This window comes from Aspergillus eucalypticola, assembly GCF_003184535.1.
Source record: "Aspergillus eucalypticola CBS 122712 chromosome Unknown BO83scaffold_41, whole genome shotgun sequence".
Lineage (NCBI taxonomy): Eukaryota > Fungi > Ascomycota > Eurotiomycetes > Eurotiales > Aspergillaceae > Aspergillus > Aspergillus eucalypticola.
Window position 1 is genome coordinate 79438 of NW_020290315.1, and position 12178 is coordinate 91615.

General features: G+C 38.3%; 4 protein-coding genes across 4 annotated transcripts; 2 read left to right on the forward strand and 2 right to left on the reverse strand.

The window, feature by feature from the left end:
- Nucleotides 1-3581: 3581 nt before the first annotated feature.
- On the reverse strand, nt 3582-4078 carry BO83DRAFT_383060 (uncharacterized protein; the record flags this gene model as incomplete). The annotated part of the gene is made up of 1 exon (XM_025532369.1): nt 3582-4078. The coding sequence occupies one exon, from the start codon at nt 4076-4078 to the stop codon at nt 3659-3661; it is 420 nt and encodes a 139-aa protein (XP_025382624.1). The 3' UTR covers nt 3582-3658.
- A 397-nt stretch (nt 4079-4475) lies between these two features.
- Nucleotides 4476-8045, forward strand: BO83DRAFT_371825 (alanine--tRNA ligase; the record flags this gene model as incomplete). Its single annotated transcript, XM_025529958.1, has 6 exons — nt 4476-4743; nt 4803-4948; nt 4999-5025; nt 5114-5149; nt 5209-7617; nt 7684-8045. The coding sequence occupies 6 exons, from the start codon at nt 4476-4478 to the stop codon at nt 7855-7857; spliced, it is 3060 nt and encodes a 1019-aa protein (XP_025382625.1). The 3' UTR covers nt 7858-8045.
- Nucleotides 7954-8992, reverse strand: cyp3 (putative peptidyl-prolyl cis-trans isomerase). Its single transcript, XM_025532370.1, has 4 exons — nt 8868-8992; nt 8512-8811; nt 8306-8443; nt 7954-8249 (listed from the first exon to the last, which is right to left on the reverse strand). The coding sequence occupies exons 2-4, from the start codon at nt 8632-8634 to the stop codon at nt 8058-8060; spliced, it is 453 nt and encodes a 150-aa protein (XP_025382626.1). The 5' UTR covers nt 8635-8811; nt 8868-8992; the 3' UTR covers nt 7954-8057.
- Nucleotides 8993-9456: 464 nt separating this feature from the next.
- On the forward strand, nt 9457-11123 carry BO83DRAFT_181493 (E3 ubiquitin-protein ligase RNF103). The gene is made up of 2 exons (XM_025526476.1): nt 9457-9709; nt 9777-11123. Exons 1-2 carry the CDS (start codon nt 9570-9572, stop codon nt 10963-10965), a joined length of 1329 nt encoding a protein of 442 aa, XP_025382627.1. The 5' UTR covers nt 9457-9569; the 3' UTR covers nt 10966-11123.
- Nucleotides 11124-12178: the final 1055 nt, after the last annotated feature.

A 12178-nucleotide genomic window follows, 5' to 3' on the forward strand; every position in this document is an offset into this window, starting at 1 on the left:
TGAATTCTTATCTATTTATATGCAAACTCTTGTTCCCATGAATATCCAGATTCATTACATACCCCATACAAAATCATATATAATACCTAATATTCACGGAGCAGATTGGGCCTATTTCTTATAAATCTAATATTTCTCTCTTTGAAATGTGATTCTTGCGTTATTCTGACTAGTTGATTATGATTTCTTTATTTTCTTGATGATTCATGATCCTGATCTAGATTCATTCACTACAGGCAGTGAATTAAAGATAAATAGAGACTATATTTCCCTGCTCAAAGCCCTCAGACTAAGCCTTCTAAGTTATTCAAGTCATCCAACTTATTTACTATCTATCTAAGGATTCATTTCTTTTCTATTTAGAAAGTAGGATTACTTTTCTTTAATAAGTTTATTAATTATACTTATTTTAATATATCTTATGATTCAATACATAGTTTCCTATTTGGGACTAGTATCACGTGACCTGATTATATTATTATCTTATGATTATCACCTGACTGTACCTTCTTTGGTCAAGTGATTAAAGAGGCATTATTATCTTTATATTAGGTCTTTCTATACTAGACTGTCTACCCTTTTCGGACTAGTGCCCCTGAGCCACCTGACCCTTATTACGTCCAGATTTATCTCCGGATCCCGACAATCATTAATCAGAAAAAGAGAATACTTTCATCAATATATTAATATAATAAATGAATATTTTAATATAATAAATTAATATTTTAAAAATAATAAAAACTATTGAAATTGAATTCTATTAAAGCTAGAATAATCAAAACTAAAAATATATTTAATCTAGAATAATAATAGATATATATTTTTTCTAGTACTACTAGACCTTGTTTTGATTATTATAAATAAAATATTATAAATTAATTAGATTTATAACTTCCTGTAAGAATACTAGAGTTTTATTGTAAAAAATAATAAAAATTAAATAATATATAAATAATTATTATAATTTCAAAATACATTGATTATACTAGATAATAATAAAATTATACACAGTTATATTAAGAATTATATAATATATTATTATAAAAATATATATAATATAATTAATTATTAAGATTATTATAATTACTATTAATCTTAAATTAATTTCAATAATATATTCTAATATACTTCTACTTATTTCTGCCTGATAAATATGGTTATAATATAATTTTTATAATTATAAATTAATTTATAAAAAAAATTTTTATTTCATTTCATATTAGAAAATAATTATCTTATAGAAAATAGTATAATTATTTCTATTATATATTTATATATATAGGATTATTTAGTAGTAAATTATATCTGATAGAGAATTAAAGATTTTTAGTTTATCATAAATTTCTAAAATAAATTATATATAAAATTAAAAATCACATTAAATTTATTTATTTTTCATTATTTACAAACTAACGGCTAGATAGAGATTATAATTTAATATATAATATAATAATTAATTATTTTTTATAATTCATTATTAGAGTAATCAATCTAATCTACTATTAATTTTAGATTTTATAATATTAATTTTATTGAATAAAATTACAGGACAGTTTCTTCTTTTTATTGAATAAAAATATAAATTTTATATAATTTTCAATTAAATAGAATTCTAGTTTCCATGTAAACTGAATACTAATTATTAAAGAATAAATAATTAATAATTAAAATAATAAAAATCTAGAAGTTTATTTATTTTAATATTTTTATTATTTAGGCAATATAGTTAACACAAATAAATAAGTATAAATAAAATAAAATATTTTAAATAAAACAAAAAATATATATTATTATTACTTAGAATCTGGAGTAATCTAGAAAAAAAAGTAAATAAATTTATATAGAATTTTCCATGAAATAAATTATACTTATCAAATTAATTTACTAGAAAATATTAAAATTAATCTAATTTTTAATTTAAATAAATTAAAAGTAGAATCAAGACTTTATTTATTTTTAGATTAATAATTAAATAATATATCAATATTATAGATAAAAAATTCTAAGATTATAAAGTTAATAAGATCTTATTTAATTAAATATAAATAAACAGATATAAATATATTAAATAATAAATAATATAATACTAACAATTTTAAGAATATTTCTATTTAATTCTATATATTTTATAATAAATATTAATATATATAAGACTGCCGGTACAGCATACTTATTAATTAAATATAATAATAAATAATATATTTCCTGTAGATTATAAGAATAATAATATTATAAAATATTAGATTCTTATATTTTAAAAACAGCCGCGCCTAAAAAAGAGAAATATATAATATTTTAATTATTATATAATTAATTTATATAAATCATGAGATCTCTCAGACTTAGAAAATCACTAATAATAATTTTTGAGAAGATAATCAGAATATAGAATTTACTAGATAATAAAATAAAAACCAGTTGGAAGATAGAAAAAAGAAACAAAAAATATTAATAAAATATTAATAAAAAATTAATAAAAAATTAATAAAAAAATAATAAGAAAGAAACAGGACTTGTTAGATAAAAATTAAATATATAAAATAATTTAAGTTTAAAGAGTAAATAATTTTTCCTTTTTTCTTCAAATTTATTAGTCCTCGTGAATACACAGGCTTCATTCAGACATGATCAGTCGTATAGTCTTTAGGTTGTCATAATCTCCAGAGTAATTAATATTGACTTAATTAAAATAATCTAAAACATAAGTAGGATAGTAATACATGGCTTTATTTTAATAAAATAACTAATATTATAACCGGAACTTCTTATATTATATATAAATTCTATTTTCTTATTGTAGTTTATTTAACTGCTAGTAAAGAAAATATTAAATTTATGAATAATTATCTTATTTCAAGAGACTATTCTTTTTAAAAAAGATATATTTTTTTATTATATAAAAATTCTAGGGAAGGCTTCTTTAAGATCTTTATATTAAAAAAATCTTATAGATAAAGATAAATATAATAATCATATTTTTATTCTTTTTATAAAGTATTCTAGATACAAAAATTCTATATTTTTTATTCTAATCAATCTTTTTTTTATAAAATCCAAGTATTCTAAATTCTATAATATTGTTATTTTCTACTAGTCTCATATATAAGTTCCTAGATACAAATATATCGGATTCTTATTAAATTTTATAATCTTATTTTATTTACATGAGTTATGATTCTATATTACTTACATGACCTGCTGGATCACAGTAAGCCAGCTGCCCCGCTCTAACAATTATAATTAAAAATATATAATTATTTTCTATATCTATTATAAGATAACTAAACACCAAATATATATGTAACTTTCTTATAAGATTTCTTCAGTAAATCTGAGAGTTATAATAATATTATTTCTCTTACGCCCTGATAATTTTTGTGGAAATTTTGTTCACAATTTAACTATTATAATAGGATATCTATAGAATTTTAAGTTTCTATCAACTACAATATTGATCACAAAGTACTACAAAGTATTGCAAGATCTTATATCTGATCTTATAATATTTTCTTATCTATTTTATCTTCTCAAATACAAAGACAGATTATTATTAAAAAAGACATTTCAAGATAACTTGTATGTTGGGCTTGTAATTCTTTAAACTTATAAATTTTCTTGATTTAAAAACTCATAATTTATGTTTATCATTCATTGAGATTCAAGACGAATTGCTGCCCCAGCAATCAACATCAATTTCCATTGGCTCACCACATACATCAATAGGTCCTTCTAAGGTACCGCGGCCACTCGTAGTCGCGCTTGCGGTTGAGCTTTTGGTACAGTCCCGACCTTGCGTATGAGAATTATGTTGAGTTCTCCTAGCGCGCTCCCGTGTAGCTACCAGCGCTTTTCGTACATTATCCTCCTCCTTAGGGATTGATAATGATGTAGGCTCGGTGTAGAGGACCAACTCGTTGCACGGGCTTGCAGTATTTGCGACCAATGACTTCGGAATAGTTGACATCCGCTCAGCAACTCCGGGAAGGATCTCAAGACAATTATCCTTTGTTATAATATCCTCTAGTTCTCTGTCCAGATCATGTATGTAAATGGTATCCTTAGTATCGTCCAATAACATGGTATCAGGATGGACGGAAGCAGGAAGCTTCCTGTCACTGATGTCATGTTCGGAGGTTATGGTATCTTATCAAGCAAAAGAGTTCGAATCAGATCCAGTGAATCTTAGACAAGGGTGATGGGAATGCAGATAATAGGATAGATGGTGCAGAAACATACTGATATGCAACCGACCGAATCTCTTCGCCAGAGGCTGATCACCCTCAGGGTAACTCTCTGCGGGGCGCTTTTTCCCGTGATTGAGTTCCTCACCAGCATGTGCCATTAGCCACACAACCACTGACCTTTTTTTTTCCTTCCCCTTTCTTGGTGGATGAGGGAATAGATCTGGTAATCAATTATATATTAATTATGGTACTGCACATGACAGGGTGAATATTCAAATTAAATAAAACTGGATGTTACAACCGACGACTCGCTTGATGCGTATTCATAGGTTCATAAAGGAGGGGGAACTGGCTTTGACTCATCTATCTTCACCCTTTAGGTCGCAACCCAGAACATTCTACCACCTTCACACTCCCCCACTCTCAAATATTCTACCTGCAAAAACCATCACAAGACCATTCAGTATGGCTTCAGATAATGATCTTAAGTTGGAATGGACCTCCAAACGTGTCCGTGATACGTTCCTTCAATATTTCAAAGAAAATGGCCACACTTTTGGTAAGTATTCTTTTCGGGGCAATTTCTCGGTCAAAACTGATCATATTAAAAACCGCCAGTTGCCTCGTCTCCCGTTGTTCCTCATTCTGATCCAACCTTGCTATTCACCAATGCTGGAATGAACCAGTTCAAATCGATCTTTTTAGGAACGGTGGATCCTCACTCTGACTTCGCAAACTTGAAAAGTGCAGTCAACACTCAAAAAGTCAGTACTTTAACCCTACCATTCTTAGCTAATTCTAACACAACCTGTAGTGCATTCGCGCAGGAGGAAAGCATAATGTAAGTACAATGCGCATGATCGCCACCAGAAATAAAAGGCTGGGTTAGTCGAAGAGACTTGAGCATAAACTGATTCTCGCAAATGTAGGACCTCGACGACGTGGGCAAGGATAGTTATCATCATGTGAGAGAACGCCACCAAATCCGTGGCTTTTATGATGCTAATACACAATTGATTATTAGACGTTCTTTGAAATGCTCGGCAACTGGAGTTTTGGGGACTATTTCAAAGAGGATGCGATTCGCTATTCTTGGGAATTGTTAACCAAGATCTACGGTTTAGATCCCGGACGTCTCTACGTTACCTATTTCGAAGGAAATAAGGAAGGTGGTCTAGAGCCAGATCTCGAGGCCAAAGATCTGTGGAAAGCCGTTGGCGTTCCGGAGGATCATATTCTCCCAGGCAACATGAAGGACAATTTCTGGGAGATGGGTGATCAAGGCCCATGTGGCCCTTGCAGCGAGATTCACTATGACCGAGTCGGTGGACGTAATGCTGCTCATCTGGTCAATCAAGATGACCCAAATGTATTGGAAATTTGGAACAACGTTTTCATCCAATACAATCGTGAAACAGATCGATCCCTGCGGCCGTTGCCCAACAAGCATGTCGACACCGGAATGGGGTTTGAGAGATTGGTGTCTATCTTGCAAAATAAGTCGTCAAACTACGATACAGATGTGTTCACTCCCATATTCCAAACCATTAGAGATGTTACCGGAGCCAGGGAATACCGTGGATCCTTCGGTAGTGATGATTCTGATGGTATTGATACTGCCTATCGTGTCATAGCAGATCATGTTCGGACCTTGATGTTTGCAATCTCAGATGGTGCGGTTCCAAATAATGATGGCCGCGGCTATGTCATCCGTCGTGTTCTCCGCCGGGGTGCTCGATATGCCAGAAAATATTTTGGTGTCGAGATCGGCAACTTCTTCTCAAAGATTGTTCCAACAGTCGTTGATCAACTGGGCGATATGTTTCCAGAACTGAGAAGGAAACAACCGGACGTCATGGAAATATTAGACGAAGAAGAGATGTCATTTGCTAAGACTCTGGATCGCGGCGAGCGGCAATTTGAACATTATGCCCAGCAGGCTAAGGCAAAGGGGGCCGACAAATTGCACGGCGCCGATGTTTGGAGGCTCTATGACACGTTCGGATTCCCGGTCGACCTTACTCGTATAATGGCAGAAGAACGGGGTTTGCAGATCGATGACAGGGAGTTCGAGGAAGCGCGTTCGCGAGCAAAGGAAGCAAGCAAAGGCCAGAAGAAAACTTCCGCTGAGACGGTCAAGTTGGATGTTCATGATCTGGGCAAGCTCGAAGCCATGAATGACGTCCCCAAGACTGATGACACTGCCAAGTTTGGAAAGGGTAACATTACCGCCCAAGTGAAGGCCATATACCAGGGCAAGATGTTCCATTCATCGACGGACGAGGTGCCCGACGGCGAGCAAATTGGAATTATCCTTGACCGAACGAACTTCTACGCTGAACAGGGTGGGCAAGAGAATGACACGGGTAAAATTGTCATCGATGGACAATCCGAGCTTGAAGTAGGTGATGTTCAGCTTTATGCTGGATACGTCCTGCACACTGGTTTCATGAAATATGGCTCCATCTCAGTAGGTGATACTGTCATCTGTGAATATGATGAACTGCGCCGTTGGCCGATCAGGAACAACCACACTGGAACGCATATTCTTAACTTTGCGCTCAGAACTGTTTTAGGGGACGGTGTGGAGCAAAAGGGTTCCCTCGTCGCAGCGGAGAAGCTGAGGTTCGACTTCTCTCACAAGTCTGCTATTTCGGACAAAGATCTGGCTCGGATTGAAGAGATCTCGACTGAGTATATTCGACAAAACTGTACTGTCTACTCTCAAGAGCTTCCTCTTGCAACAGCCCGCGAGATCTCTGGAGTTCGTGCCGTATTTGGAGAAACTTATCCCGACCCGGTCCGCGTTGTCTCCGTTGGTGTGGAGCTGGGTGAGATACTCCAGAATGTGAAGGATCCGCGTTGGAAAGAGATCAGCATTGAATTTTGTGGGGGTACCCATGTGCAGAAGACAGGGGACATTAAAGATCTCATTGTTCTGGAAGAGGGCGGTATCGCCAAGGGTATCCGCAGAATCATCGCTGTGACCGGAGAAGATGCGCATGAAGTGCAGCGTTTGGCAGCGGAGTTCCAAAAAAGGCTTGATCGTTTAGAAGCAATGCCCTTAACTCCAGAAAAAGAGAAGGAGGCAAAGCAGATCCAGGCCGAGCTCAATCAGCTTTCGATTTCTGCTGTACAGAAATCCGCCTTTCGCGAACGTTTCGCACGTATCAACAAGGAGGTTCTCGATGGTCAAAAGGCTCTACAAAAACTCGAATCAAAAGTCGCGCTCGAAACCATAACTAATTATTTCCAAGCCCCGGAAAATCAAGACAGAAGTTGGCTTGTCGCCAAGCTCCCCATCTCTGCGAATTCCAAAGCGATCAGCGAATCTTTAAATTACGTTAAGTCTAAGTTACCCGAGAAGTCGGTATACGTTTTGGCTGCAAGCACCGATCAAGGCCGTGTTGCCCATGGCTGTTACGTGTCGAAGGTAAGTCGTTATCGTTATAACTCCGGCCCCAAGTCATTGTAACTAATACAATTAATTATTGTATAGTCATCAAGCGAGGCCGGTGCCTCCGCTAGTGAGTGGGCAGCTATCGTTTCTGGTGCAGTCGGGGGAAAGGCGGGAGGTAAAGGAGCTACTTCAGTCGGCAATGGAGTCAATCCCGACAGAGTCGACGAAGCTGTCAGCTTAGCTTCTGATTACCTTGGCAAGTTGAAGTTATAGGTTGTTGGTTATGCTTTAGTAAACATTTAGTGGGATTGACAGACCTTAAGTGACCGATGGTGAGATCCACGAAAGGACAGCTACCTTTTTCTTCTGGGTTTAATGCTTATGGCTCTTTTTTTTTTTTATCTCTGTATAACATAAATGGAAAATATCATGCCACTGGAAACTTGATGCTAAAACATCCTTCGATCATCGTGTCACATCTCCCCACATTGCACAATCAGAACATCTTGGTTGGGCTTATCTCGCGTCGTTCTGGTGTTCTCAATCATCCGCACGACATCCATCCCTTCGACCACCTTACCAAAAACAACATGCTTGCCATTCAAAAATGGGGTTGCAGTTGTTGTAATGAAAAACTGACACCCATTTGTGTTCGGACCAGAATTCTAGGGGAATTAGTCATTGTATAGTTCGATGGATGTCTTGTGGCTCATGGACTTACTGCCATACTAAGTAGGCCAGCATGATCATGCTTCAATAGGAAATTTTCATCCGGGAACCTTGGAGTACCGTAAATGGTACAAGATCCAGTCCCATCTCCATTGACGAAGTCGCCGCCTTGGATCATGAAGTCTTTGATCTTTTCCGATGTGATAAAATTAGCATTTTTCCATCCAAACGCCTATTGGGTTCCTCTCATAAACATACTACCCGATGAAACCTGCTATTTTTGTATCCCTGCGGTCGTCCCTGTGCATTTTTACTTTCTCCCGTACAGAACTGGCGGAAGTTCTCTGCTGTTCGGGGCGTAACATCGGCAAATAGTTCCATCTTTATACGACCTAGAGGCTCGCCTGTCACAGTGATATCTCAGTTACTATCCATTTAGTATTCGATTTGTTGCATAGTGCAAGCTTTAACACTGTATGAACCAGTAGCAGCACAACACCAGCGAATGGACATTATAATGGAACTCATTTCAAGTTTTATGTGGACGTGCTTTTGTAGCTTGACTGGGTCAGGAGAACGGGGTTGCAACAGATTGTATCACTTGATGTACATACCTCCTAAGGCTATATCAAAGAAAACCACGGGATTTCTGTCTATATGCGAGGTTGAAGTTGAGCTGTCCATTCTGTTCACCTGTCTGGTTTCTCTTTATGTCGCTGCTGGTATTGTGCAGGCGATATCGACCTTGTTGAAGACTGGGTTCGTGCTAGTAGCTACAAGTGGTTGAATCCTAATAGCCATGACGATGTTTCCTGAAATGGCTGTGTCTGTTTAATTTTACTACCCGTCCGTCCCCGCAGTGGGTTCCGACATGATGGATCGATCGCCTGCCCCCGTGACTCGGACGCCCAAGTCTTAGGTGTCTGTGTTTGGCGACCAGACGTTGGAGTATTTGTTCTCACTTCACCTCCTCTCCCCCCATCGGACTTGGTGAGCATCCAACATCAGATTAGGCTCTATTTTGAAAGCCTGGAAGCTCCAAATATATCGGTGTCAGTGATGACCTTCCCGGGGCGTCCTTTAACATGAGCCTGGGAGTTGGTGCCCTCATCTAGATGAACTTATATGGGATTGTCGACCAACCTCGCAGAGACAATCTATAATTAAGAAGTGTCTTTTTACTTTGTCAATTTGGTACACTGCATTTAGTACACTGCTATACGCGCAACAATTCCCATTCTTTGACAACCTCTTCGGCATAGTCTATTCAAGTGAACGTTGTCCACCCCTCTCCCTAATCGCCTTCTTCTGTCGACATGTCCTCAACGACCACAGGCTCCTCTTCCAGTGCCACTAGTACAGATCGTAATGGGGATAACAACAGCTCAAGCCCTACTAGTTCGCCTCTACTATTTTTCGTCGCCCTCGGGTTTGGTGTTGTTTTCACCAATCTATGGTATGTCCAAGTTGGTATCACTAGGCTTTTGCTGAGCTTATATGCTCATCTGACCATCGCATTCCAGGATCATTGTTGGTGTGAAATATTGCTTTCGATATAACCAACGCAATCGCCAACTACGCAGTGAAGAGACAGGCGAGCCTATAGATCTGGTCGCCATGCCACGAACGCACCGAAGACGCCGAGAAAAGAAGCTGATGACTATGGACGACGTCAACGAGAGGTTTCCACTGACCAAGTATAAAGCGTGGAGGTCATCCCGTGAGAATGAAGGCCTTTCCACTGCAGGCGGGATTTCGGCACCAAATAGCCGGTCGCAAAGCCTCAAGGATGAGAACTACATGATATCTGCTTCGCTTGGCGCACCTTCATCCATGCTGGCATCGCCACTCAAAAGCCATCAGCGTGTTGATTCAAACACTTCGCAGACGTCTGCACCACTAGAAGACCTGGAGACAACGCTTCCACATTCTGAAGAGAAGAGCCAGAGATATCCCGAGCCAAGCCCTGCAAACATCGGAGTAAACGACAACGCCAACATATCAGCCCCGGAGCAGCCCCGTAACCACGCGCTCAACCATGTCATCGTAGAGGATGTTGGAGATCTTGAGGACCATATCCGCACCGCTGTACCTGCCGATTTCCTGGCAAATCCAGGTGATACTTGTGCTATCTGTCTCGATACGATCGAGGATGAAGATGATATACGGGGGCTTACATGTGGACATGCTTTTCATGCTTCTTGTGTTGACCCATGGTTGACAAGTCGACGGGCTTGCTGTCCCCTATGTAAAGCAGATTACTACATCCCGAAACCTCGCGCAGAAACTTCTGAATTGCCTCCTAGTTCAGAACAACAGGGTCGACGTGGCATGACACGAATGACACCTATAAACCCGCCACAGGCTGTTTTTATAGGTGGAAGAGTGAACTTTCTGCGCTCGTCGTCGGGTTTCCCGGAGCAGCATGCGCAACGGCGCCCCTTGACCCACAGAGCGGGCTTCTCGCGCTTGCGCCTTTGGCGAGCGCCTCAATCTAACCACCAGCCCACATCTCCTGTGCCTGACACTTCGTCTGCACAGCCAGGTCGGAGGGACCAAAGGTTAGGGATTTTCACTGCATCTTACTTTCCCCTGAACTTTGGTTTCCGAGGCAATCGTGCATCGAGAGGAGTTGCGAATAGGAACGCAGACGTTCGTTATTCAGATAACAACCGAACGCTTGGTGAACTTGAAGCAGGAACTTCTATCTGAAATAATTACTTAACTTGAAGTCTCATATGTTATCTGCCTCTCGACATCTGGAATGCCGGTTGGGCAGACTCGTGGTTATCCTTGCACAGGGTGCAGCACACGCCTGCGGCTTTGTACAGTACATTGATGCACCCTCATAGGGTAATGTGTCCCTGCTTGGCTGAGGTCATATCTAATATCTCCTCTCACTGTAATTGATCAGCACATGTCGACTTTCTGGCACGGATCCTGGCGTTTGTGGAAACCACTCGAGTTCAGGTCAGACTACTTTGTGCAGGTGAGAAACTGGTAGCATCTGGCTTTTAGCGGGCAATGCATGGCTGGGTATATCGGCGTTGGCATGTTTCAAATGAAATTGGTCTCTGATTTTATTTTATCTTTTTTCACCTACGTTAACTTGGAATTACGGATCTCAGACGGCATGGCTAAATTCATCATACTGGCCATAGTCTACCCACTTGCCTCATCCTCCAGGGTTACTCTCCAAGTTACACGGATGTTGTAGGTTAGATATTGGTAATTTCTAGGCCATGTTGACAGGTAAGGTAGCCATTTCAGTAAGTAGTGTGCGACGATGGTTATTGTTGACATATAGACAATGCAACATTCCCGATCCTTGTCGTCTCAACGTTATCGCTGATCCTATATCCGCGTTATACCATCGGGTGATTCATCTTGTCCAGAGTGAAAAGATATATTGAAGGCGGCACCAATGGTCACTATAAAAGCTACCCCAATTGCGAGGATGAGAGAAAATCGGTAACGAATGTCTCCATTTTTTAGCATGTCAATCCATCCTAATGCAAAATTTGTGTGGCGCCCCAAAGATTTCTGCCTTTGGTTTCTTTGAACGTCCATATATAACAATCAGTAGCAGCCACCTCACCAGGGGTTACTTGAAATAAGATACGAGTGCGCAGCAAAAGTTGGTTGCGCTATGACATGATGTGTTCGAAGAATAGCAATAGGGCATAGGGGGTAGAGGATGCATTGTAGGCGTATGGGATAGCAACACTGGTATGGGCCCAGACCATCTGAGCCTCGTCAATGCAACCCTTGGTCACCCTTTGGCGTGAGTAGGATTATAAGAAAAAATAAGTTTTAAAGTATATCAAGTTGGATAGCTTGATATTACAGTGGAGAATGGCTGATAATTTTAGGCAAAAGACCAGCTACATCAGGACACATTATCTTAGTACTCCGCACATCATGT

What these genes read in the sequence shown, in the direction of transcription:
- BO83DRAFT_181493 (XM_025526476.1), top strand. Translation starts at nt 9,570, where the DNA reads ATGTCCTCAACGACCACAGGCTCCTCTTCCAGTGCCACTAGTACAGAT. An exon ending in GTTGTTTTCACCAATCTATG is followed by an intron (nt 9,710 to 9,776) that starts GTATGTCCAAGT and finishes ATCGCATTCCAG; the next exon opens with GATCATTGTTGGTGTGAAAT.
- cyp3 (XM_025532370.1), bottom strand. Translation starts at nt 8,634, where the DNA reads ATGGAACTATTTGCCGATGTTACGCCCCGAACAGCAGAGAACTTCCGC. An exon ending in ATAGCAGGTTTCATCGGGTA is followed by an intron (nt 8,444 to 8,511) that starts GTATGTTTATGA and finishes ACATCGGAAAAG; the next exon opens with ATCAAAGACTTCATGATCCA. An exon ending in CTGGCCTACTTAGTATGGCA is followed by an intron (nt 8,250 to 8,305) that starts GTAAGTCCATGA and finishes TAATTCCCCTAG; the next exon opens with AATTCTGGTCCGAACACAAA.